The sequence below is a fragment of the Anomaloglossus baeobatrachus genome, chromosome 2, assembly GCF_048569485.1.
Source record: "Anomaloglossus baeobatrachus isolate aAnoBae1 chromosome 2, aAnoBae1.hap1, whole genome shotgun sequence".
NCBI classification, from domain to species: Eukaryota; Metazoa; Chordata; class Amphibia; order Anura; family Aromobatidae; genus Anomaloglossus; species Anomaloglossus baeobatrachus.
The window spans coordinates 783,074,944-783,102,916 of NC_134354.1; the positions used below are offsets into that span (position 1 = coordinate 783,074,944).

At 47.0% G+C, this 27,973-nt stretch overlaps 1 protein-coding gene across 1 annotated transcript; it reads right to left on the minus strand.

Annotated features, from left to right (window-relative positions):
• Window positions 1-7,275: 7,275 nt before the first annotated feature.
• On the minus strand, window positions 7,276-27,706 carry DGAT2 (diacylglycerol O-acyltransferase 2). Its single transcript, XM_075337596.1, has 8 exons — window positions 27,574-27,706; window positions 21,341-21,469; window positions 21,122-21,229; window positions 15,838-15,908; window positions 14,324-14,528; window positions 11,289-11,463; window positions 9,872-10,074; window positions 7,276-9,542 (listed from the first exon to the last, which is right to left on the minus strand). Exons 1-8 carry the CDS (start codon window positions 27,611-27,613, stop codon window positions 9,388-9,390), a joined length of 1,086 nt encoding a protein of 361 aa, XP_075193711.1. The 5' UTR covers window positions 27,614-27,706; the 3' UTR covers window positions 7,276-9,387.
• Between the last annotated feature and the right edge of the window lie 267 nt (window positions 27,707-27,973).

The window sequence follows — 27,973 nt, forward strand, 5'->3', positions numbered from 1 at the left end:
TCTATCTTCGTCTCATAAGACCAGAGAATCTCATTTCTCATAGTCTGGGAGTCCTTCATGTGTTTTTTTGCAAACTCTATGCAGCTTTCTGCATATGTCTTGCACTGAGGAGAGGCTTCCGTAGGGCCACTCAGCCATAAAGGCCCGACTGGTGGAGGGCTGCAGTGATGGTTGACTTTGTGGAACTTTCTCCCATCTCCCTCCTGCATCTATGCAGCTCAGCCACAGTGATCTTGGGGTTCTTCTTTACCTCTCTCACCAAGGCTCTTCTCCCCCGATTGCTCAGTTTGGTTGGACGGCCAGGTCTAAGAAGAGTTCTGCTGGTCCCAAACTTCTTCCATTTAAGGATTATGGAGGCCACTGTGCTCTTAGGAACCTTGAGCATTGCATAAATTCTTTTGTAACCTTGGCCAGATCTGTGCCTTGCCACAATTCTGTCTCTGAGCTCCTTGGGCAGTTCCTTTAACCTCATGATCCTCATTTGGTGTGACATGCAGTGTGAGCTGTGAGGTCTTATATAGACAGGTGTGCGCCTTTCCAAATCACGTCCTATCAGTTTAATTACACACAGCTGGACTCCAATGAAGGAGGAGAACCATCTCAAGGAGGATCACAAGGAAATGGACAGCATGGGACTTAAAGGGAAGGTGTTGTAAAAAAAAACCTAAAATTTTAATAACTGAAAAAATATAAAGTATTAAAGTTGTACTGTTTTGTTTGAATAATATTGTTTTTAATTAATAAAAATATAAAAAAAAATAAAAGTTTGATATTTTCCACTCTTAAACACCAGGGGGAGCAGCTGCTGAAATCTGACTGTAGACCTAGCTCACATTACAGCTGCAGTAAAAGTGGGTGGAATCTGCTCTCCTGTGTGTGATGTCACAGCTCCCCCTCCACTTCTGGGTGTTTCCAAAAGGATAAGGGAAGATGAAGTTTAGGATCACAGTGCGGAGCCATTTTGTTGGTGGCCGTAAAGTGATCCTAATGTCTAAAGTGTCGCTAAGGCCAGCTTCATAGTGCTCCACTGTATCCCAATGCCCCAGCCGCATGTACTCACCTCAGACCTGCGCCCCCGGCAGCCTGTCCACAGGACATAGCAGCGAGCAGCGGAGGCCTGAGGTGAGCACATGCAGGGAGGGGGGGTGAGCACACGTGGGGAGGGGAGGAGCGAGCGGAGGGGGGGTATGTGCGGCAGAGTGGGGGGGGGCAGCATGCCAGGATCAGTTACACTGCAATCACCACTGCCGGCACCGGTACTGCCCTCATCCATCCCGGCGGGTGACAGGGGGAAAGTGCAGCACACAGCATACTCTGTGAGCTCCACAAAGATGGCGGCGATCTCCTCCCTCTGCTCTGGACAGCCCAGGGGGCGTGTCCATTTCACAGCGAGGAGATCTCCTGTGTTAAGTATAGGGTCAGAGTCCGACAACAGTCTTCTAAAACAGGGGGCTGCCATAAATGAGGTGCAAATCCACTGCAAATCCAAGATGGCAGCCCCCAGTGCTTCAGTAAACCTAGAATTAAATAAAAACTAAATAAACAGGGAGTTTAATTTTGTATTAAAAATACTTGATTTCATAATCATTATTATTAATACAAAAATAAAAAACGCAAAACCTTACCTTTAAATATGAGTGTCTGAGCAAAGGGGCTGAATACTTATGACCATGTGATATTTCAGTTTTTCTTAATAAAGTTGTAAAAAATTTCACATTTCTGTTTTTTTATGTCAAGATGGGGGATGGGGGCAGAGTGTACATTGAGGAAAAAAAATGAACTTTTTTGAATTTACCAAATGGCTGCAATGAAACAAAGACTGAAACATTTAAAGGGGTCTGAATACTTTCCGTACCCTTTGTATTCCTTTACCGATCTTGTACAGTTCCCAAGTTACATCCAGTATTATTCTCCAGAGCTGCGCTCACTATTTTGCTGCCGGAACTGCACATTGAGTACTAGATTTATGGGACATTAAATGAATTACTACTGGTATGTGGGAAAAGCGATCCCTGATTTAGTGTTTGTTTTCCTCCCATTTTGAAGACACAGAATTATCGAGTCGTCGGTTGCAGGTTTACACCGGGGAATCTTCCCTTTAGGCCTCTTTCAGGCGTCAGTGATTCTGGTGCGTATGTGCTAGTTTCTATACATACCAGAATCACTGATGTGCTGCCCCAGGGCTATGGGGTACTCGGTCCCGGGCCGTACACATACGGGGATGCTGTGTGACGGGTGTGTACTGGCCGATGCCCGGTTCCGTAACCCTGGGGGTCGCTTTTAAAAGGGGAATATGTACAGGGATTCTGTAATTAAAGTTTGTCGTGACGCCACTTGCGGGTACGGGAGTAGAACCGCCGCTGCCAGTCTCGGGCCTCTGGGGCGGACGGTGGTGGCAGCCTGGATGTTGGGCCCTCCGCAAGTAGGGCCAGTCCCCAGGGGAATGCATGATTGAGTCAGGCGTGGAAAGTAAGTGAGGCCACAAGAGGGGTTATGGTATAAGGCCTAAGCCACACGGCATGAAAATCGGTGCGAGTGGAGTGCGATAAAAAAAAAAAAAAAAAAAAAAAAAAAATCGCATTCCACTCGGACAAATATTAGCTTGTGTCAGCAACCATGAGCTATTATTTTCTCAGCCCTAATCGGACCGAGAAAACAATGCGAGACTTTCTCTCCCTCTCTCCTCCGTAGTCGGCTATTGCCATTCTCACACTGCACTTGCGGTACACTGGTGTACCGCGAGTGCAGGGCGAGAATGGCAATAGCCGGCTACGGAGGAGAGAGTGAGATAAATCCCTCCCTCCCCAACACCGGCCCGCCCCTCCTCAGTGCCGGCCCGTCCCCTGCAGCTGAGGTCCACTCGCACAGTCGGACCTCAGTCGCAGGGACTCTCGCATGACGCTCGGCTCTGCTGTACTGCCAGCGTGAGCCGAGTGTCATGCCAGGGGATCATAGTAAGCCCCGTGTGGCCCCAGCCTAGCTGGTTATCTTTACTCACTTCAGATGTTTTAACCGGTACCCGGAGGATGGCTATAGTTCACTTCTGGTCCCCTTAGTCCCAGTGGCGGTGGTAACCTGGTGGCTTCTCTCCCCTGCTCCTCTGCTGGTTTGTGGGACCTTGGAGCATCTGGGGGTTCCCTTCGGAGTTGCTCAGTATCTGTTCCGTACGGTGAGCAGTGTAAACCCTATAGGGTTGGTGATCTGTTTCCAGTCCCTGGTTCTCGTTACTGCTGGTGCCCCCGGGTTCTTGGGTCAGTGAGGTCCGTGAAGGTCCCCTCACTGTGCAGGTATTTGTCAGGCAGCTTGAAGCGTTCACCCAACCTAGGGCCCTGTGCCCAGTCAGTGCTATTGTCGCGGGCAGGGAGGAGGGTGTCAGCACTGCGCTCACCCCTCTGCTCGGGTCTGGCGGCTGCTGCTCAGTGGTGGCTCGAGCTGTGGGCCGGATCCCGGGGGTTCTCGAGCGGCGCTCCTCGCCCGTGAGTGAAAGGGGTATTTGGGTGTGGGGATATTGTCTATTGTCCGTGACGCCACCCACGGTTGTGGTGATTTCACCACCGCTGCTCTATATGGGGATCCCGGGAGTGATGGTGTATAGCAGAGAGTTGTTGTGTTGCCCCTCCGTGGGTAGGGGTTGGTGATCCCGGGGCCCAGTGATGAGGTGTGAGATGCAGGGCCTGGTGGGCGCAGGGACCGCGCTGTGGTACTCACTCAGCCTGAGACGATGACAGTTCTCGGTAAACCACACGGCTGGAAAGACTGTTCCCATGGACGGCTGCACTTGCTTTCCCCAGTAGGTGACGGTGATGTCCCTTTTCCTGCACCTAATGTTCTTGTTGGTTTCGATGGGTTCCCACCGGTAACCCGCTCCCCGGCTTCAAGCTGGACCGGAGGAGCCCTACTTTGCCCGCAGGCGCTGGCCCTTAGAAACTGGTGCCCTGGCGGTGGCGGTGTCTCTACTGTAATGGTTGAGCTGTTGCCTTCAAATCGGGACTTGGTTGTTGGGGGATCTACGTCCCCTTCACTGACGGATTTGGCAAATTATGGCGACTCCTAGCCTTGCCGGGGTCCGAGAGGCCCCTGCCCTGGTGCTGACTGTCCTTTGTCCACTGCTCCAGACCGCCGGGTCACCACCCGTCCGCGGTCCTTCCAGGAACTCCCGAGCAGTCACCCCTGCGGACTATCACCGCCGTCTGCTGACCTTGCTGTCTCTCAGCCCGGGGCACACACCCGGACCAACTTCAGGCTTTACAACTGTCACTTTTCCGGCCTCCTTTGCCACTTCACTTTGCTTCCTTCCACTTTTCCCTCCTGAACTAAACTGTTCTGCTTGTTTACTCCTTTCCGTCCCTAGCTGGACTGCCTGGTTTTCCCGCCTCCAGAGCTGTGAACTCCTCGGTGGGCGGAGCCAACCACCTGGCCCACCCCCTGGTGTGAACATCAGCCTCTGGGAGGAAGGCAACAAGGATTTTGGTAGCTTTGATGTTCCTAACTGGGGTGTAGGGTGTGGTGGTGCAATGACCTGTGACCCCTGGCTTGCCCAGGGCGTCACACTATGGTTCCAGGGGTACTTGGCTGTACCCTCCCTGGCAACCACTCTCCTATACCAATCAGGCCACCGTTAAATGACCCAGTAGTCAGACACATCCATTCCCTTTCACTGCCACAATGGACTCTCTACTGTCTTGTCTCCCCCCCCGTCCAACCTGGCTGTTCACTAGTGGACTGGATCGGCTCCATCCATTGGGTCCCACTCTAGTCAGTCACCCATGATTGGAGAGGGAAACTGGGGAAATTTATGTGTGTTGGTGTTACCGGCACTGGTCTTCCAGGTCCCTGGGGGTAGGCCCTGCATCTTTGACAGGATGCAGTACGTTGTAGTGCCTTGATGGGTTCAGGGGCGCTACACTGACATACGCAGGCCAATTATAATCAATGGGTCTGTCTGCGCACACATAAGTGACTGAAACCCAGTTCATGGGGAACTTCCCTGTGACACAGAAGTAAAACTGAAAGGTGAAATCGAGGAGAGTCTCTGGGGAGATAGCCTGAGGAACAGCTGTGACAAAGCTCCCTCAGAGCAGAGCACAGAGGACCAGACACCGGAGTCCTAGGCTGTTCAGGTACTGCAGTCCCGGCAGCTGAATCCGGAGGGCAGGAGACTGCATGTCTTCTGGCTTCACAGAACGCCCGGGGCACAGCAGCATATTAGAGCCCGAAGCCATGACCAGAGGAGCGGCACCTGTATACAGGTGAGCACCAGTACCAACACCAGGAAGAGGGCCGCAGCAGAGCTTCAAGCAGCAGGGACCCACACGATACAGCGCAGAAGGAAGGCCTCAGAATCCACCCGGCTAGGTGGATCCCCTCAATTACTTCCAGGCTGCCCGGACCTCCATTACCATATAGACCTGTCTCTCGGGCCTGTGGAGTAAAGGGAACTATGGCCCATGTGTTGTCCAGCTATTCCCTGCGTCTTCGGTCCTGCACCCCAATGTTAATTCCAACATCATAGACTATACCGGTTGCTCTGGGGCCCTGCTCCAACCTGTGGGGAGCTGTACCATCATTGCTGCATCACCATCCGCCCCTGCGGTCCCATCCAGCAGCGTCAGCCATAAATTGCCGAATACCACAGGTGGCATCACGACTCATCCCAAGTAAATATCCCCCACTCATTTACACGACATCGCCAGGACCACGGAGTCGGACCCTGCCGCCGTGACCTCCTTGACACAAGAACCAGCCCGGTTCAGAGTAGCCCCACAGCCCTGGTGGGCGTGTCACAGCAGACCCAGACGTAGCTGCAGCGGGTGCAGAAACACAGCAGAGCCGAAGAGTTGAGCACCACGGACAGTAGGAGCGGGGACAGGCGAGTTTATTTCCATGTGCAATCACAGATAATGGATTGCACATGGACAACCCACGTGTGCCATGAATCACGGCACATGGAGGGACATAAGTTTTGGTTTGTTTTTTTTTTTACACGTCAGGCCTTAAGGATTTGTGCTAGTAGTTGCTGATAGTCCTTTAGCATCTATGCAGGCGGTACTGCTGCCGTTCTTGCTGCTGCTCCAATGCAAAATGTTTTTACGCTAATTTTAGCTAAGCCTCTGGACAAACAAGACGATCTTTTCTTTTTAAATATTTCATTGTTACAGATTGTGACAAGAACAAACCTGTGCACAGCAGTCTGGTTTTAATATTGCAGTGCATTGTTTTAGACCAATTTTGCAGGACTTTTTCTGGAGGAATTCATCCAAAATAAGACCGTGCACAAAGGGTTCTGGTGTCAGAGTTTTAAGGCTTGTTCAGAGTAGTCCATTATATGGACGTGTACTGTTCCATAAAAATCTGACAGCACATTGATCAAGTTATTGAATTGGGTGGTTTAGATAATGGTGTCCATGGGGGGGGGGGGGAATTGTAATTGTGTGGTGTGGATGTGACTAGAGAATTGCCAAGTGCAATATCAGCTTATGATTAGTGAATAATCTCTTTAGACCAGACACAAGTCTGATGCTTCCAGTTTTCGGCCACTTTGCTCATTCTGTCTTAGTCTACACTGCAAAGCAGAGTCATATTAATATCATGGGACCGCTCGTTAAGTCTTAAGTATAACATCTGCTTAGGATTAATGAAGATTCCATTTCGAGCAGATACTAGTCTGATGTTTCCAGTTATTCTCGCCACTTTGCTTTGCAATGTAGACTAAGACAGAATGAGCAGAGTCCTGTAAATATCATGGGACCGCTCGTTAAGTCTTAGATATGTGTAATACCTGCTTAGGATTAATGAAGATTCTATTTCAAGAAGATACTAGTCTGACGTTTTCAGTTATTCTCAACACTTTGCTCATTCTGTCTTAGTCTACACTGCAAAGCAAAGTGTCGCGAATAACTGAAAACGTCAGACTAGTATCTTCTTGAAATGGAATCTTCATTAATCCTAAGCAGATGTTATACTTAAGATTTAACGAGCGGTCACATGATATTTACAGGACTCTGCTCATTCTGTCTTAGTCTACACTGCAAAGCAGAGTCCTGTAAATATCATGGGACCTCTCGTTAAGTCTTAGATATGTGTAATACCTGCTTAGGATTAATGAAGATTCTATTTCGAGCAGATACTAGTTTGATGTTTCCAGTATTCCCCGCCACTTTGCTTTTCAGTGTAGACTAAGACAGAATGAGCAGAGTCATCTCAATATCATGAGACAGCTTGTTAAGTCTTCGATAATGCAGTAAAATATACAAATAAGCCAAGAAAGTTCTAGAATTTGTAAGATCAGATCATATATTTATTAGTATCTACTTGTACAAAAATAATGCATATATATTACAGCAGACCGATGAGTAAACACGTCATAAAAAGTACCACAGAACAGATCAAGGCACGGTAATTATTTACAGACGCGTCCGATGTCCACACAATACGCCCCGGGAAGAAAATGTTGTGGAAACGCTTTCAACGGGGAACGCGATAATTAGCCGTCAATCGTTCATTAAAAAAAAAAAAAAAAAAAAAAAGTACTTTCCAATTTGTGTCCTCGAACAGATTATAAAAGACATTCGTAGAGCTGAATGGTGGGCAGGAAATGGGTATGGCATGGTCCACACCGGTGCCAAAAATGGCACCCACTGTTTAGGGTATTAAAATGGCGCAACACTGAGGAGAATGGGAAAAGCAACGAGTCCAGTCATACAAAAAAGATGCGTAAAGTTCCATTTTTGCAACAGCCGGGTGGTCACTGATTAGAGACCACCGCCCGGTTATCATCAGGCCATTCCAATGACCTAACAGTGCAAATTCATTTTGGCCCGGTAGGAACCCAACGCCATTTATACCGTAAAAAATTAAAAAAAAAAAAAATATTTTTGGTTTTTACCCTCAGAAAATAGGGGTCACTACCAACTTGCATTGCTTGTGCCATGAGAAAGGAGGGAGTCAAGAAAACTCCTTGTGCGGAGAGACGAGGTTTAGAACGTGCCAACTCACACCGAGGGTTACAGAAAAATATTGGTGCCAGTCATAGGAAGGGTTTATTACGATGAGAAGAGCGCGGACTTTAGAGTTCACCATGAATAAAAAAAAAAAAAAAAAAAAAAAAAACCACACACACAAAACCCATAAAAGTAATAACCAGGGACCAGCAGGATGAAGAAGGCCTCAAGTGGCCACTTCCATCGTGTAGGAAATGTAATGTCTTCAAGCAAGTAGACCTGCTGTAGACTTTCTTTGGGCTGTTCTACGTAAAGCAACTGACTGACATTGGGCAGACAATTTAGCTTTTGTGCCAACGATGGATGACCTTACCCTTTTATTTTGCCATGAGCTGTCAACTGATTCCAACCAGCTGTTGTAACCCAATGACATGCGGGTTTCACGGGATTGTAGACATTGGGTTAGGTCCCCACATCAAGGTTTCATTGGCATTGAATGGGTTAGCGTTAGTGCCGAATTTGGGAGGGAATGAGCCATTGGTTCTAGTCATAATTTTCTCTCTCAAGGGAGGCAAAGAAGTTCCAAGACCACAGCCCCACCAGGATATGGATGCTACCGGCAGCCATACTGTAAAGGTTTAACAAGAACCCAAAATCTTTTTTAGTGCAAAGAGCGTCAGTACAATGGACGCTTCTCCATGCCTAGTGTGGTCTCCAAGTCAGAGGATAGATTGGGCCAAGTACTCGTGACATCACCATACATAAGGAGATATCACAACTTAAGCATCTAGCCTTGCCGAAACCAGTCATTCTGGCCAACATCTCCTTCGCAGAGAACCTACCATTGGGCATCAATATCTGGATTGGGTCAGACACGAAGATACAAGAGTTGGGCACATACTAAACACAATACTGAATGTAATAATGGCTACAATCTAACGGATGCATCTTCTACTACTCTCAGGTAATACCATTCGCGCGCAGTTTAAATTGGTCACATGTAGCTAGATGTCCACAGGTCAACCAGCTTCCTGGTTCTTCCATGATGGACCTTCTCCAACAGAAACCAAAACTAGAGCTTGGAATAGTCTTAAGGGTATGGACATCTCGCTTCCTAACGAGGAGGTTACCAGATGGTGCCCAATGTCCAGGTCACCAGCAGAGTCCGTCACTGGGGACTACAACAGATTGTGGCATCATGAAGGCCAGAAGGTCCTTAGATATAGATTGTTCAATCTCACATTCAGGAACCAACATTAAGTGCAGAGACAAATCACTGGAGCAGATTCAGTCATTACCAGGAATCAAGAAATCGTTTTATCAGATCTAAAATAAGAACGAGAGAGCTCGAGCGCTGACAAAGCTCCTCCAGATGCGTCACAAATGTGTGTCCTTGGATTCAAGATAAGCTCCTTCAGATACGGCATTTGCTCTGTCCGCAGCGGATTCAGTTGATTTCCAACATGTCGGACTCCAACAATCCAAACTTGGTTTTGTATTTGTCGAAGAGCTTCTGCAGGGAGGTCAGGTACATGCCATGGAAGAGGTCAATGTCCTTCTGGCTCGGCTGCTCCATCTTGGGGACAGTGATGGGTTCTCCAACTGGAGTAAAAATAAAATTGTACAATCACTATCATGGTTGGAAACTTAAAGGCTTTTTGCCCGAATTCTCCTTCCTACACTCCGACAGTAGACTTATGTGTTACCGGAGCCATTGTGTCTACATTAGGAGGTGGCCAAGAAGCCATGATCTGCTTGTTGGGCGCCAATTGGTAGACAGAACGTTACCCCTAAAAATTGCTTTTCACATCACATTTTGCCCACTTGCCACCATTTCTCTGATGGGGCAGGAAAAAAAGAAACATTCTACCATCAATAACTTTGTATGTAAGGTATTTATGGTCTAGTCGGGGCAAAGTATCTCTACTCACCCACAGTGTTGATCGGATGGGCGTAGGGCACCAAACCCCAGCTCTCCGCAGAGAAGAACCCGCAGCCATGGAAGACACAGGGGGCGAAACCCACATATTTCTGGAATTTTCTCTGTATCCACCGACCCCAAGAACCTTCTTCAAACACCACCTGCTTGTAGGCCTCATTCTCCCCAAAGGAATAGACCGGGACAAGATCAGCTCTGTAGGAAAAATATATAGAAATAAGTCTATGGGCTGCTAGAAGGGAAGAGTCACCAACATGTTCTCCAGCAAGAATATAACTACTATAATGCTGCCCTCTATGTACAACTACTATAATACTGCTCCCTATATACAAGAATATAACTGCTATAATACTGCCCCCTATGTACAAGAATATAACTACTATAATACTGCCCCCTATGTACAAGAATATAACTACTATAATACTGACCCCTATGTACTAGAATATAACTACTATAATACTGCCCCCTATGTACAAGAATATAACTACTATAGTACTGCTCCCTATATACAAGAATATAACTGCTATAATACTGCCCCTTATGTACAAGAATATAACTACTATAATACTGCCCCCTATGTACAAGAATATAACTACTATAATACTGACCCCTATGTACTAGAATATAACTACTATAATACTGTCCCCTATATACAAGAATATAACTACTATAATACTGTCCCCTATATACAAGAATATAACTACTATAATACTGCCCCCTATGTACAAGAATATAACTACTATAGTACTGCTCCCTATATACAAGAATATAACTGCTATAATACTGCCCCTTATGTACAAGAATATAACTACTATAATACTGCCCCCTATGTACAAGAATATAACTACTATAATACTGACCCCTATGTACTAGAATATAACTACTATAATACTGTCCCCTATATACAAGAATATAACTACTATAATACTGCCCCCTATGTACAAGAATATAACTACTATAATACTGCTCCCTATATACAAGAATATAACTGCTATAATACTGCCCCTTATGTACAAGAATATAACTACTATAATACTGCCCCCTATGTACAAGAATATAACTACTATAATACTGCCCCCTATGTACAAGAATATAACTACTATAATACTGCCCCTATGCACAAGAATATAACTACTATAATACTGCCCCCTATGTACAAGAATATAACTACTATAATACTGCCCCTATGTACAAGAATATAACTACTATAATACTGCCCCCTATGTACAAGAATATAAACTACTATAATACTGCCCCCTATGTACAAGAATATAACTACTATAATACTGCCCTTTATGTACAAGAATATAATTACTATAATACTGCCCCTATGTACAAGAATATAACTACTATAATACTGCCCCTATGTATAAGAATGACAAGATATTACTACCAGTGATCCCTCTTACCCATGCTGTAGTGCAATCTTCACAAATCCTTTCCTCGCTTTCAGGGTCACCGCGTTCTTTCCCGGTCTGGAGAGCAGAGATTCTGCTGCGCCTCCCACCACGATCACCACAGCGTTCCCAGTGCCGTTTTTGGACAGTATATAATCTATAGTGTCTCGGTTTACTGGACAGATTCCTGTGAAAATAAAGAATCCATTGGGTACATATGTAATTCCACTTCTATGAATGGCAATTTATTTTTTTTGCATTCTTTATTTTTGCCAGCAGAGGGCGATAATTCTCTCTCCATTTGTAGATTAATGGAATTGCTGAGAATTCAAAGCCACTAGCGGGTTACATTGGTATAACTTATGGATACAGTCGTTTCCCCCGTAAAAACTCGCACACACACTGCCATATTCTCCCCTCCCCAAAAATTCCAGATAAACAAGCAGAATACAATACAACATTCCCCGCGCTGAATGTGCGGCCTGTGCGCTGCGGTCAATCATCGCTCTGTTCTGTAGATCGCGACCGTTCTCTCCCTGACCTTGAGTCAGATTGTCGTCAACGCTACAAAATCTGGCAAGAAGCCGCCACTTTGGAATAAAGCCACGGCCGGAGAGTTACCCAGCGGCTATTTTAGTCACCTATGACAAATGCTTCATTTTCATGATCAGAACAGAGCACGCAGGAGATCGAGGTCACCTACAAGGTGGGGGGGGAGGGTGTAGTTGTCCTGCGACCAATATATTAGGATGGGAGAAAAGTAATTATTCCAAATTTTGGGCGGGGGGGGGGGGGGGGGGTGTGTGGCTATATTCTTTTCCAAAAACAGCGCCGCACCCGACCAGTGGCCGCTCATAGTATTGCAACGTAGTGCGATTCAAGTGAAAGGAAGCGAGCAGTGGATAGGGGGGTGAGGTGCTCTAAGAAAGTGGTCATTTTTTTTTTTTGTTTTTTCAACCATCGACAAGACCCTTGAAAACGGATGCGTTAGAAAAAATAGCAAAAATACCTATTTATATCAGGTTTTTAAGTGAAGTGTATTTTTTGCATTTTTTGGGGGGTAAGGTTTTCTTCATATCACAGTTTCTATTAAAAAAATAAATAAAATAAATAAATTCACTGGGACTGTTTTGCACTTTTAAATCCTGTCTTTTCAGGAAAACTTTTCAGCAGTGCCCTTATCAGCAAAGGCAGGCTTACAGTGACTGATAACATAGCATCCACCTTTCACAGAAGGTGATTGTACAGCTCACCTCCTCCTCCTGTACAATGACTGGACACCTCTATATACAGTGGATAACAGGATCCACCATTCACAATATATATATCACAGCTCACCTCCTCCTCCTGTACAATGACTGAAACAGCTCTATATACAGTGGATAACAGGATCCACCATTCACAATATATATCACAGCTCACTGCCTTCCCCTCCTGTACAATAACTGATAACACCTGTATACACAGGACTCCCCATTCACAATTGACAATTTTCAGATCACCTTTGCACACGCTCATTAGTGTCAATATCGTAGATAGAGTCAGTCTGTTCATTGCTGCTAATGTGCATGCGCATTTATTGAAGCAGGAAGTTAAAGTACAAAATAACCCTAGTGGCTGGTGTGAGAATTGCAAGAGGTCTTATGTTTTTATCAAAAATTGTGAGATGGATATTTTTTTCCCCTTCTACAAAACACAAGAACAGGATTTCAACCATAGCGGATTCTCTGAGGACATTCCCTGTATGGGAATCCGATATTTTTGGATGATCCTTTGAGTTAAAATAGGTTTCCTTTAGCTGAAATCGGCAGCAATCAGCTGTACCAGCAGGTGCTCAACTCCTCTGCAGCGCCATCTGCAGGCGAAGATCGGCATTACACAGTTCTCATTGGACTGGGCTGGCCACTTGTCTAAATACTTGAATGTTTTGGGTTCTACTGATTAACAGATTATCTTTGTAGCCATTTTTCTATTTTTTTTTGGTGGGGGGGGTGGATCATTTAGGCTATGCGACTGGTGGCTTGGAATTCCAAAAAAAAGGGGGATCAAAAAAAAAAAGGGGGATCAAAAAAGGGGGATCAAAAAAGGGGGATCAAAAAAGGGGGATCAAAAAAGGGGGATCAAAAAAGGGGGATCAAAAAAGGGGGATCAAAAAAGGGGGATCAAAAAAGGGGGATCAAAAAAGGGGGATCAAAAAAGGGGGATCAAAAAAGGGGGATCAAAAAAGGGGGATCAAAAAAGGGGGATCAAAAAAGGGGGATCAAAAAAGGGGGATCAAAAAAGGGGGATCAAAAAAGGGGGATCAAAAAAGGGGGATCAAAAAAGGGGGATCAAAAAAGGGGGATCAAAAAAGGGGGATCAAAAAAGGGGGATCAAAAAAGGGGGATCAAAAAAGGGGGATCAAAAAAGGGGGATCAAAAAAGGGGGATCAAAAAAGGGGGATCAAAAAAGGGGGATCAAAAAAGGGGGATCAAAAAAGGGGGATCAAAAAAGGGGGATCAAAAAAGGGGGATCAAAAAAGGGGGATCAAAAAAGGGGGATCAAAAAAGGGGGATCAAAAAAGGGGGATCAAAAAAGGGGGATCAAAAAAGGGGGATCAAAAAAGGGGGATCAAAAAAGGGGGATCAAAAAAGGGGGATCAAAAAAGGGGGATCAAAAAAGGGGGATCAAAAAAGGGGGATCAAAAAAGGGGGATCAAAAAAGGGGGATCAAAAAAGGGGGATCAAAAAAGGGGGATCAAAAAAGGGGGATCAAAAAAGGGGGATCAAAAAAGGGGGATCAAAAAAGGGGGATCAAAAAAGGGGGATCCTGTTCCTATAAAAAGGCATCTAATGTTAGTGTGAGGTCTGAGCCAGAAACACCCTCTGTCCACTGCCTGTGCCCTAGGGGAAAAAGTGGGCAAGTAGTTACCCCAAAGACGGATAATAAGAACCATCAGCATGCATAAGGATTGGAAATCTGATGCCGGACAATTGCTTAAAGTACAATTCCCCGTGCCTAGAAGACATGGCACAAAGGTTGGATTTACCGTGGGGGTCAGGACTTACCTCCAGACATTAAGTAGTCCCTCAGCACTGGCATCCTGAAGTTCCCCGCCAGCGTGGCAAGGTAAGGCTTAATACCAGGGAACTTTTTGGAGAAGCCGGTGGCTTCGGTGCCAAAGTTGCAGAAGGCCCCCAGGCACATGATCCCGTGCGGGTGGTAGCCGAAGATGTAGTTGCGGCTGGGGAGCAGGTTGTGAGTCTTCACCAGCTGGAAGATAAGAAAACACTCGGTCAGGAGCCACCATTACTCAACAGATCGAAGTCCGCACCCTCAGCAACGGCGGGCATCTCCCACCCGGGGCCTACTGATCCACAAGGTGGCACGTGAGGCCACCATCAGCCGGCTCCCGGCATTCTGCACTTGTGGAGTATTATCAGTGACAAAGGTCAACGCCGGAATATAAAAAGATAAGAAAGTGACTCCTCAGCCTGGGAAGTTCCCCACAGTCAAAGTCCTAATAAACAAAGTCACAGCCGGCCCCCAATGAGTCAACGAAGGGTCAGTAGGGGAGTAGGGAAAGGGTCATATGGGAAATAGGGAGGATGGGGGGAGAGCCACCTCAACCCCAGGAGGATGGGGGGAGAGCCACCTCAACCCCAGGAGGATGGGGGGGGAGAGCCACCTCAACCCCAGGAGGATGGGGGGGAGAGCCACCTCAACCCCAGGAGGATGGGGGGGGAGAGCCACCTCAACCCCAGGAGGATGGGGGGGGAGAGCCACCTCAACCCCAGGAGGATGGGGGGGGAGAGCCACCTCAACCCCAGGAGGATGGGGGGGGAGAGCCACCTCAACCCCAGGAGGATGGGGGGGAGAGCCACCTCAACCCCAGGAGGATGGGGGGAGAGCCACCTCAACCCCAGGAGGATGGGGGGAGAGCCACCTCAACCCCAGGAGGATGGGGGGAGAGCCACCTCAACCCCAGGAGGATGGGGGGAGAGCCACCTCAACCCCAGGAGGATGGGGGGAGAGCCACCTCAACCCCAGGAGGATGGGGGGAGAGCCACCTCAACCCCAGGAGGATGGGGGGAGAGCCACCTCAACCCCAGGAGGATGGGGGGAGAGCCACCTCAACCCCAGGAGGATGGGGGGAGAGCCACCTCAACCCCAGGAGGATGGGGGGAGAGCCACCTCAACCCCAGGAGGATGGGGGGAGAGCCACCTCAACCCCAGGAGGATGGGGGAGAGCCACCTCAACCCCAGGAGGATGGGGGAGAGCCACCTCAACCAGAGCCGAAAAGTCACAGAACTTCAATAAACTTGTAGACCATAAGTTTGGACTGAGGAGGTCCAAGTGGAGGAGCCCCCCACCCCCCCCCCCCCCCCGAACACCAGACCGAGAGGACAGACTCTCCAGTAACTGGTCTGTAGCCATCTCTAACACTAAGGGGTTCTGATCCATTATTTTGGCAATTGGGAGGGAGTCCACAACCACACAACTATATAAAAAAGGTGGAAAAACCTCACGGACGCTGGAAAACCAGTGACCACAGTAGCCACACAGTCCACACACACTCACCCGTACAGGGAAGTAGTCCCTGAAGTAGCGCCACATGGCCCAGTTCCGCACCCATGAGGAGCGTCTGCCACCTGTGAAGGAGACGATGGATGAGGACAGCGTCATGTACATGTAGAATATGGTACAGATACCCAATAATACAGTGACTCCACCAGCAGAATAACGAATGCAGCTCTAGAATATAATACAGGAGGTACCTCAGGATCAGTAATGTAATGTAATGTATGTACACAGTGACTGCACCAGCAGAATAGTGAGTGCAGCTCTGGAGTATAATACAGGAGGTAACTCAGGATCAGTAATGTAATGTATGTACACAGTGACTGCACCAGCAGAATAGTGAGTGCAGCTCTGGAGTATAATACAGGAGGTAACTCAGGATCAGTAATGTATGTACACAGTGACTGCACCAGCAGAATAGTGAGTGCAGCTCTGGAGCATAATACAGGATCGGAACTTCTACATTACCCTGCGCTCCTCCTCCTGGACCTGTCCTCTGCCTTCTACATTACCCTGCGCTCCTCCTCCTGGACCTGTCCTCTGCCTTCTACATTACCCTGCACTCCTCCTCCTAGACCTGTCCTCTGCCTTCTACATTACCCTGTGCTCCTCCTCCTGGACCTGTCCTCTGCCTTCTACATTACCCTGTGCTCCTCCTCCTGGACCTGTCCTCTGCCTTCTACATTACCCTGTGCTTCTCCTCCTGGACCTGTCCTCTGCCTTCTACATTACCCTGCGCTCCTCCTCCTGGACCTGTCCTCTGCCTTCTACATTACTCTGTGCTCCTCCTAGACCTGTCCTCTGCCTTTGGCATGGCTGACCTCTCCTTCCTACTATAGATCCTCTAGTCCCTTAATGTCAGAGACCTTGCTCTCTCCTGGATCTCCTCATACCTCAATAAATCCCCCTCCCAAATACTACCTCCTCATCCCACCCTCTCTTGATCAGAGCCCTCAAGGCTCTGTCCTAGGACCCTTACTATTCTCCATCTACATCTTTGGCCTGGTACAACTCAAAGTCCCACCTATAGGCGGCTGAGCCTCAGATCTACCTCTCTGGACTAGACGTCACTTCTCTGCTGTCCAGAGTCTATCAGACATATCCTCCTCTCGTTTCCTAAAGCTTAATCTGGAGAAAGCCAAACTCCTAATGTTTCCTCCATCTCCCCCTAACTTCACTACCCGATCTATCCATCATAATAAATGACATCAGGGGTAGGGCTGTCCTCCCACTGGTCATGGTCTCTTTCAATTGCACACTGACAGTGCAACTCTTGCCTGCTCGTTACTTCTCAGATGGTGATGGAGTGCACTGTCAGTGTGCACAGAGAAGAATGGCACAGTGACCTCCTACCAAGTGTACATCGGAAGTGACAACTGACGCATGCGTAGAAGGGCAGGGACAAGCGCAGCCTCTAAAACAGAGGTCACTCATCACCTCAATTCCGGGCAGTGGGTAGAGGCTGTGGCCTCTGCCCCTTGAGATCGGCTCAGTTGAGTATCTCAACATGTACTGGGATTCTCCAAGAAATCATCATCACTCAAGAAGCAGGAAAATAAAGCAGCTCATGTAATGGGGGAGGGGGGGGGGGGAAGGATGAGGACTTCCTAAAGTATATTCAATTAGGACATTGAAGATTTAGAATTTCAGAGATGTTCATGTCGGACCATTCCTGCCCGATCCCTCCACCTCTCTCCTCGCGACGTCTCCTCCCCTCCACTCTGCAAATCTCTTCATTGACTTCCAACGAATCCAGTTTAAACTATTAATGACCTACAAGGCCGTCCATAATCTGCCCCTCCATCTATCTCCGAACTAATCTTCCGATATCTTCCGACACGTAATCTTTTGGTCCTCACAAGACCTCCGCCTCCACTCTCTACCATCCTCACCTAATCGCCTCCATGAATCTACAAGCGTCCCCCCACTCCTCAGAAATGATGGGGTCTACACGTCCAATTGTCTCCAACATTCGGAACCGGTAGACCGAACCTGAAAACTCATCTCCTGCAGAAAAAGCTACAGCCTGCAATGACCACACTGCCTCCGCACCACCACCGGAGCTGCCGCGAAGCCCCCCGACCTACTGTCACCTCCATATTATCCTGTAGAGTGTGAGCCGCAAGGGCAGGACCCTCTCCCCTCTGTACCCCACATTAGTAGTCATAATATAAATTTGTATATATGTAAAGCACCATGCTCAAAAACTAATCAGTAAAAGATAAGTAATGTGTGTACACTGACTACACCAGCAGAATAGTGAGTGCAGCTCTGGAGTATAATACAGGAGGTAACTCAGGATCAGTAATGTATGTACACAGTGACTGCACCAGCAGAATAGTGAGTGCAGCATCTGGGGTATAATACAGGAGGTAACTCAGGATCAGTAATGTAATGTATGTACACAGTGACTGCACCAGCAGAATAGTGAGTGCAGCTCTGGAGTATAATACAGGAGGTAACTCAGGATCAGTAATGTAATGTATGTACACAGTGACTGCACCAGCAGAATAGTGAGTGCAGCTCTGGAGTATAATACAGGAGGTAACTCAGGATCAGTAATGTATGTACACAGTGACTGCACCAGCAGAATAGTGAGTGCAGCTCTGGAGTATAATACAGGAGGTAACTCAGGATCAGTAATGTATGTACACAGTGACTGCACCAGCAGAATAGTGAGTGCAGCTCTGGAGTATAATACAGGAGGTAACTCAGGATCAGTAATGTATGTACACAGTGACTGCACCAGCAGAATAGTGAGTGCAGCTCTGGGGTATAATATAGGAGGTAACTCAGGATCAGTAATGTAATGTATGTACACAGTGACTGCACCAGCAGAATAGTGAGTGCAGCTCTGGAATATAATACAGGAGGTAACTCAGGATCAGTACAGGATCAGTAATGTAATGTATGTACACAGTGACTGCACCAGCAGAATAGTGAGTGCAGCTCCTGGAGTAGAATACAAGAGGTAACTCAGGATCAGCAATGTAATGTATGTACACAGTGACTGCACCAGCAGAATAGTGAGTGCAGCTCTGGAGTATAATACAGGAGGTAACTCAGGATCAGTAATGTAATGTATGTGCACAGTGACTGCACCAGCAGAATAGTGAGTGCAGCTCTGGAGTAGAATACAAGAGGTAACTCAGGATCAGCAATGTAATGTATGTACACAGTGACTGCACCAGCAGAATAGTGAGTGCAGCTCTGGAGTAGAATACAAGAGGTAACTCAGGATCAGCAATGTAATGTATGTGCACAGTGACTGCACCAGCAGAATAGTGAGTGCAGCTCTGGAGTATAATACAGGAGGTAACTCAGGATCAGTAATATAAATGCATGTACACAGTGACTGCACCATTGTATCTAAATACATTGAGCATGCTGTAGCGAGCACATTCTCCATTTACATGGGTGATGTGCTGGAAACAGTAATTTTAGCGCCACAGACAATCCAATAATGAACAGGTTTTGTTTTCAGTGGTCAATCAGTGGTAGGTTTGCACAGATTGTAACAAGTGTTGCTGAATTATCAGCGCATGGAACTGTCGTTACTGGAGATCAGCGATTTGATTTGATGTGAATTATAATTGAGCCATATTGTTTTTTATTTAGACTAAATTTGAACACTTTGCGCTTCTATAAAGATGTCCATCACCAAAAGACAAGCCGGCATCAGCCGAGGGGGGCATGAACCCGGACTGGCAAATTAACATTCAAGAAGATTCGCTCAGTTCAAGTCTTACAGAAGACGGTGATCTGGTTGTAAATATTATAAAGTACATTGCTTCAATGATTACTAACAGATCCATTTATATAGAAGCTTGTGCAACAAATCTAAAGAGATACATTCTACAGAAACTGCTGAATGCACAGATCTCGCCAATCTATGAGCACACGATCAGAAGCAGCAGCGCGGACATTATACAACAGTACTGAGCAGTGTTAGGCCATGTACCTGCAGGTTTCCCGCAGCAGCTCCCCGGAATCCGCAGCTATCCATTGCTGCGGAATTCCAGCAAAACATCTGCGGTAAACCTGCGGAAGTCCCAGCCTCTATCTCCATAGTGGAGGGGTGGGATTTCCGCAGAAATAATTGACATGCAGTTATGTGCGGCTGCGGGACATCCGCAGCATATTCTGCAGCTGCACATTCCGCAGCGTGGACACAGCACTCCCCATGTCCCATAGGATAACATGGGGAGTGTCTGTACATGCTAAAACCTGCGGATATATCCAGAAAATCCGCAGGTTTTCCGCGGCAAATTCCGCGATTACAGAGTCCTGTGGGCACATAGCCTAACTGTGAATCCAGCCCTGGGGCAAGAAACACTAGAGAGCAGCAGTACCATCTGTGTGTCTGACTCTCCCTACTCCATAGACTTCAATAGGTAGCTGATATCTGATCCCTCAAAGAGGTGAACATTCATAGGGAGAAGGCAGGGAAAGAAAAGGAAAAAGGAAGGCAGGGAAAGAAAAGGAAAAAGGAAGGCAGGGAAAGAAAAGAAAAAAGGAAGGCAGGGAAAGAAAAGAAAAAAGGAAGGCAGGGAAAGAAAAGAAAAAAGGAAGGCAGGGAAAGAAAAGAAAAAAGGAAGGCAGGGAAAGAAAAGAAAAAAGGAAGGCAGGGAAAGAAAAGAAAAAAGGAAGGCAGGGAAAGAAAAGAAAAAAGGAAGGCAGGGAAAGAAAAGAAAAAAGGAAGGCAGGGAAAGAAAAGAAAAAAGGAAGGCAGGGAAAGAAAAGAAAAAAGGAAGGCAGGGAAAGAAAAGAAAAAAGGAAGGCAGGGAAAGAAAAGAAAAAAGGAAGGCAGGGAAAGAAAAGAAAAAAGGAAGGCAGGGAAAGAAAAGAAAAAAGGAAGGCAGGGAAAGAAAAGAAAAAAGGAAGGCAGGGAAAGAAAAGAAAAGGGGAAGGCAGGGAAAGAAAAGAAAAGGGGAAGGCAGGGAAAGAAAAGAAAAGGGGAAGGCAGGGAAAGAAAAGAAAAGGGGAAGGCAGGGAAAGAAAAGAAAAGGGGAAGGCAGGGAAAGAAAAGAAAAGGGGAAGGCAGGGAAAGAAAAGAAAAGGAAGACAGGGAAAGAAAAAAAAAGGGGAAGGCAGGGAAAGAAAAGAAAAGGGGAAGGCAGGTAAAGAAAAGAAAAGGAAGACAGGGAAAGAAAAAAAGGAAGGCAGGAAGGGGCTCATAAGTGCAGAAAGAAGCAGACATCTCTGATCAGATTATTACAAAGCTGCTCATATTCCCTTTTACTGTTGATTGATGCCATGTGACAGTGCGTGTGCGTAATCTTACCTTTGTTGGGGGTATTCCAGTCAAACACCAGCCAGGCTAGATATAAAGCAGCGATGAGCCAGCAGTCCGTGCAGAAGATGTAGAGGAGGATGATGGTGCAGGCCACCCCTGTGATGCACAAAGACATTATATATTACTTTGTATAGACAGATTTTGAACACATTGAAGCCTGGCAGCTTTGCAGCACCTGCCGTAAATGGAGGGTGCCTACGTTCTTACCCAAAGCAAGGAAGCTGAGCACCCATTGTAAGACCGAGATAATCTGCAGATGTCTTTCCACTCGAGACTTGGAGAACCAGGGGATGGAGGGCAGATCATGGACGGTGGAGAGGATGCTGGATCCAGTCCCTAAAGAGATACAGACCCCTCAGTTTATTTTCCTCTCCCCCCCCATTGCAAATTAATATTACCAGTAGCCAATAAACAAGATTCAGTCACCACCTGCAAGACTGGGGCACATTTTCAGGACAAGGTTTTTATTTCTGCGCCATCATGAATATAATAGAATTTACATTATGCTCTAGTCACAGCCAGAGCTGCAGTCAGAATCCCAGGTTCTGTATGGAGAAAACTCCAGTGAATCTGCAGATTCCAAGAAGAAAAAGACGAAATAGGATTGCAGCTCTGGATGTGACTGGAGCATTATATAATCTATAATGCACTAAAATGCTAAATTTTTACAAGTTTTGCCATCCTCTATGTACAGACGCTGGAGCTCCACTGAGAACCAGATTTTTGAATGCAGCTTTGGATGTAACTAGAGAAGATCTGAATTTTATAGTAAATGTGTCAATTTGGAAAACAGAACAGATCTGGAGTGCAGCTCCCAATATGAATGCACTGCGATATGCCCAATTCCTTGATCTCCCCTGCTGTGCCCGGAAGAGTTAACTCCGGACACGGCTCATAAACCAATGGGTCACAGCTCCAGACCCGACACATTGGACTCTGCCTCCACAAATCTTCATGATCAGCTTATCCGCTGCATATTTTACCAGGACCATTTCACTGCCGGAGGTGCACGGAGCTGCGCCAAACGTTTATCATGCAAAACACCAGCACCGGAAATTAATGTATTAGAAGAAACTAATATATAGATTATATTAAAGTCTTACTTTTAAGAAGACCTGAGGGACTACAACGCCCAGCATGTCCACGATGTGTACTAGGATTTGCCAAATATAAACCTCCCTGTGCCCATAGAAGTCAATAGATCAAGGATCTACTTAACTTACACAGCTTGATACATTTATAAAGGAATTATTTCTGTCATTTCAGAGTTCAGTATTTGGATACAGAATTCAAAACTCCACAAATAGAAAGTTCTAGCTACCAGCAGCCACCACTAGAGGGAGCTCTGCAGGATGAATATACAGATGTACAGTATATAGTGACTAAGTACCCTTAGAGGTCAGCAGACACATTTCTTTGGATTAGTCAGTAAAAAACCACCCAAAAATTTAATTTTGAGATCAAACAGCTTTAAAGAAAAGAAAAGCAATAATTTCAATTAGATGCATTGCAGAAGATTGAGGCACTGGATTGGGTAAATCATTGCACTCTAGATTAAAGAAGATTTACTGAATATAGAAAAATATAGGATGAAATAACACACACACACACACACACACACACACACACACACACACACACACACACACACACACACACACACACACACACACACACACACACACACACACACACACACACACACACACACACACACACACACACACACACACACACACACACACACACACACACCTCTGCCTTCCCACCTGCCCAACAATAGGATCTGGTCCATGACACTTATAAATAGTAAATGCCCATGAAATCCTACAGTCAGACCTCACAGCCGATCACTGGGCCGAAACGTAACCGAGAAGTCACTGGTTATTTCATGAGGACGGAACAGAGTGTAAATATTTATAGTGTCAGGTTCTAAAGACGAGATCAGGTGCAGGAGAAACAGAGGGGGTAACAATCCCAAGATACAGAAATGTAAGATTGTTCAAGGGCATGTCTCCCAGATAAAACAACCAACCAATGCATATTTTACATCACTGATCCTGAACTGATCCTAAATTACCTCCTGTATTATACTCCAGAGCTGCACTCACTATTCTGCTGGTGCAGTCACTGTGTACATACATTACATTACTGATCCTGAGTTACCTCCTGTATTATACTCCAGAGCTGCACTCACTATTCTGCTGGTGCAGTCACTGTGTACATACATTACATTACTGATCCTGAGTTACCTCCTGTATTATACTCCAGAGCTGCACTCACTATTCTGCTGGTGCAGTCACTGTGTACATACATTACATTACTGATCCTGAGTTACCTCCTGTATTATACTCCAGAGCTGCACTCACTATTCTGCTGGTGCAGTCACTGTGTACACACATTACATTACTGATCCTGAGTTACCTCCTGTATTATACTCCAGAGCTGCACTCACTATTCTGCTGGTGCAGTCACTGTGTACATACATTACATTACTGATCCTGAGTTACCTCCTGTATTATACTCCAGAGCTGCACTCACTATTCTGCTGGTGCAGTCACTGTGTACACACATTACATTACTGATCCTGAGTTACCTCCTGTATTATACTCCAGAGCTGCACTCACTATTCTGCTGGTGCAGTCACTGTGTACATACATTACATTACTGATCCTTAGTTACCTCCTGTATTATACTCCAGAGCTGCACTCACTATTCTGCTGGTGCAGTCACTGTGTACACACATTACATTACTGATCCTGAGTTACCTCCTGTATTATACTCCAGAGCTGCACTCACTATTCTGCTGGTGCAGTCACTGTGTACATACATTACATTACTGATCCTGAGTTACCTCCTGTATTATACCCCAGAGCTGCACTCACTATTCTGCTGGTGCAGTCACTGTGTACATACATTACATTACATTACTGATCCTGAGTTACCTCCTGTATTATACTCCAGAGCTGCACTCACTATTCTGCTGGTGCAGTCACTGTGTACATACATTACATTACTGATCCTGAATTACCTCCTGTATTATACTCCAGAGCTGCACTCACTATTCTGCTGGTGCAGTCACTGTGTACATACATTACATTACATTACTGATCCTGAGTTACCTCCTGTATTATACTCCAGAGCTGCACTCACTATTCTGCTGGTGCAGTCACTGTGTACATACATTACATTACTGATCCTGAATTACCTCCTGTATTATACTCCAGAGCTGCACTCACTATTCTGCTGGTGCAGTCACTGTGTATATACACATTACATTACGGATCCTGAGTTACCTCCTGTATTATACTCCAGAGCTGCACTCACTATTCTGCTGGTGCAGTCACTGTGTATATACACATTACATTACTGATCCTGTATGGATCCTAATTGCACCACTTATAACGGTGTTCACATTCTGCAGCTTGTATTCTTATGGTAACGCCACCAGCCGCTTGTAAAAATGGATGAAACTTCTATGAGGGGTGGACGAGCGATGTCCAAAACTGTGATTAAAGCCACAAAAGTGGCAAAATACCACTCAGGCATTATGTTTTTGTTTTATTAGCCCCTCTGGAGTGGTATCACCAATATATATTCCCTCCCCCTAGTAATATTTACCAGCCGCCGTCTTCTGCTCTTCCCAGTGCCGCTCCAGACCTGTTCTGCCATCTAGTGACGGAAGTCCTAGCTAAGCTCTTAAGGTAAGTCTATGAGAGCCTCGCTCAATCCTCACATAGACTTACATTGAGAAGCGACCTCCAGCTTTGTTCTGGCCGACCGGAAGTCACAGCCAAGCTCTCAGTGCAAGTCTATGAGAGCACTCAATGCAAGTCTATGAGAGCCTTTGTCAAGCCTCATATAGACTTATATTGAGAAGTTACCGCCAGCTTGTTCAGTAAACACCGGAGTGATCCGTTAGGTCACAAACTAAAGAAGGTGAACAGAAGAAGAAGATGGCGATGGCTGTACGTATATTACTAGGGGCAGGGATCCTGCATTAATTGTACCTCTCTGGGGGTTGCTTTAAGTGCACCCCTGCTCATGAGTAGAGGACATTCAGATGGGGGCTCACCATCTCATTGATTTTGGCACAGATTTCTCCTGTGGACCCGGATCAGCGCCGATTGTCTTCAGAACCTTGTGAATTCTTTATCACCAATTCTGACATTTTCTTGCCTTGTTCCATTCTAGTGTTAATCCTGAGGCTGATAACCTGGTGAATGCACAGCTGAGGGTTTGTTACTATGCATCCAGTCCGCACACTCCTCCTGCTTGTCTCGTTACAATGTATCAGCCTAAACTCTACACCATGAATATAAATCTGTGGATCTAGAACCTCGATACATTTTTACAGGAATGTTCCCACTATTGCAGAAAAGTTTATCTTCCTTCCTCTCCAAGGAAGGCTCCCTCCTCTGCCCGTCCTCTATGGCACGGGGGTCCGCAGAGCCTGGCATAATGAGCCATAGCCACAGACCAAACCTGTGACCCTCCAGCTGGTGACACTACAACTCCCAGCAGGGACAGCAGCATGCTGAGGGTTGTAGTGCTAATAGACAGTCATAGGTTGCAGACTGACACATTTTATTATATGTAGCAGAGCTGAGCCAGTCATTGTGCTCAATAATTATATATAAACACTTACACAGGACTGCAGGGGTCTGATGAATGAGCACTGGTAATTCAGATGCCTGTAGTCCTGTGTAATACGACATAAGCAATTCTGTAGCCTATTGACTAACTCAGCTCTGCTACATTCCTGTATTGGCCTCAGCGATTGTCTGATCCATGTGTAGACCATGGAGGCATTTAGCAATTGATCTAATAAACTACTGCTCTGTGCAATCTAGGCAGATGTAGCAGAGCTGGATTTGTCATGTCCTGCATACATTGTCTGCAGAAGGCAAATGCATCCTTGACATGACAAATCCAGCTCTGCTACCTTTGTGCATTGTAGAGTAAATAGCTTATCTCCTAATTACCTCCTCATCTACATCCTTCAGGTGAGGTCTATCTGGGCATTGTAGATCAACCCCAAGCAGAGAGCCACAGGTTGCAGACTGATGTAGCAGAGCCGAGTTTGTCAATAATTACCTATATGTAGAATTACATAGGACTGCAAGTTTCTGCATTATTGTCAATACTACCAGAATGCAGCAAAAATGCATCAATACCAGGACATCCAGCTCTGCTACATCTGTCCCATAGACACCTGCACCCACATTAGAGTGCAAGCTCTGAAGCCCAGGTTGTGCCATCAGGCCTATTCTCCAGGCATCGGGCAATACTAGAGATCTGTCTGTATGTGATAATCATTATATAACCTCCCCCAAATCACTAATCAGCAGCTCAATGACTTAACCAACAAATAGAATTGCAAGAAAGGGCCGGCAGCATAGAAAGAAAGGGCCGGCAGCATAGAAAGAAAGGGCCGGCAGCATAGAAAGAAAGGGCCGGCAGCATAGAAAGAAAGGGCCGGCAGCATAGAAAGAAAGGGCCGGCAGCATAGCAAGAAAGGGCCGGCAGCATAGCAAGAAAGGGCCGGCAGCATAGCAAGAAAGGGCCGGCAGCATAGCAAGAAAGGGCCGGCAGCATAGAAAGAAAGGGCCGGCAGCATAGAAAGAAAGGGCCGGCAGCATAGAAAGAAAGGGCCGGCAGCATAGAAAGAAAGGGCCGGCAGCATAGAAAGAAAGGGCCGGCAGCATAGAAAGAAAGGGCCGGCAGCATAGCAAGAAAGGGCCGGCAGCATAGAAAGAAAGGGCCGGCAGCATAGAAAGAAAGGGCCGGCAGCATAGAAAGAAAGGGCCGGCAGCATAGAAAGAAAGGGCCGGCAGCATAGAAAGAAAGGGCCGGCAGCATAGAAAGAAAGGGCCGGCAGCATAGAAAGAAAGGGCCGGCAGCATAGAAAGAAAGGGCCGGCAGCATAGCAAGAAAGGGCCGGCAGCATAGCAAGAAAGGGCCGGCAGCATAGCAAGAAAGGGCCGGCAGCATAGCAAGAAAGGGCCGGCAGCATAGAAAGAAAGGGCCGGCAGCATAGAAAGAAAGGGCCGGCAGCATAGAAAGAAAGGGCCGGCAGCATAGAAAGAAAGGGCCGGCAGCATAGAAAGAAAGGGCCGGCAGCATAGAAAGAAAGGGCCGGCAGCATAGAAAGAAAGGGCCGGCAGCATAGAAAGAAAGGGCCGGCAGCATAGCAAGAAAGGGCCGGCAGCATAGAAAGAAAGGGCCGGCAGCATAGAAAGAAAGGGCCGGCAGCATAGAAAGAAAGGGCCGGCAGCATAGAAAGAAAGGGCCGGCAGCATAGAAAGAAAGGGCCGGCAGCATAGAAAGAAAGGGCCGGCAGCATAGAAAGAAAGGGCCGGCAGCATAGAAAGAAAGGGCCGGCAGCATAGAAAGAAAGGGCCGGCAGCATAGAAAGAAAGGGCCGGCAGCCTCCTCACCCCGCAGCAGCCCGGAGTACGCAGCGATGATCGTCTTCATGGCGCAGTCTGCGGTCCTCACACCCCCGGACTCTGCACGGTACTGGCGGCCGGGCGCTGCGCAGCTATATATAGAGCGGGGAGGACGCAACCAAGCGGCGGCTCCGGGGGGAGGAGTGATGGCTGCAGAGGTGCCAGCGGCTGAAGCGGCACCTGGAGAGGGGAGTGAGAGGGGAGGAAAAGGGGGTCATAGTGCCGGCAGCCGGGGAGAGAGCAGTGCCAGTGCCTGGTGGGGAGGGGGTAAGTGTGCCGGCACCTGGATTGGGGGGGTCACAGTGCCTGCACCTGGATGCAGTGGGTCAGTGCACCTGGATGGGAGAGTCAGTGTGCTGGCACCTGGATGGGGGGGGCTCACAATGCC

What these genes read in the sequence shown, in the direction of transcription:
- DGAT2 (XM_075337596.1), bottom strand. Translation starts at nt 27,613, where the DNA reads ATGAAGACGATCATCGCTGCGTACTCCGGGCTGCTGCGGG. An exon ending in GTACTCCGGGCTGCTGCGGG is followed by an intron (nt 21,470 to 27,573) that starts GTGAGGAGGCTG and finishes GTATCTCTTTAG; the next exon opens with GGACTGGATCCAGCATCCTC. An exon ending in GGGACTACTTCCCTGTACGG is followed by an intron (nt 14,529 to 15,837) that starts GTGAGTGTGTGT and finishes CTTATCTTCCAG; the next exon opens with CTGGTGAAGACTCACAACCT.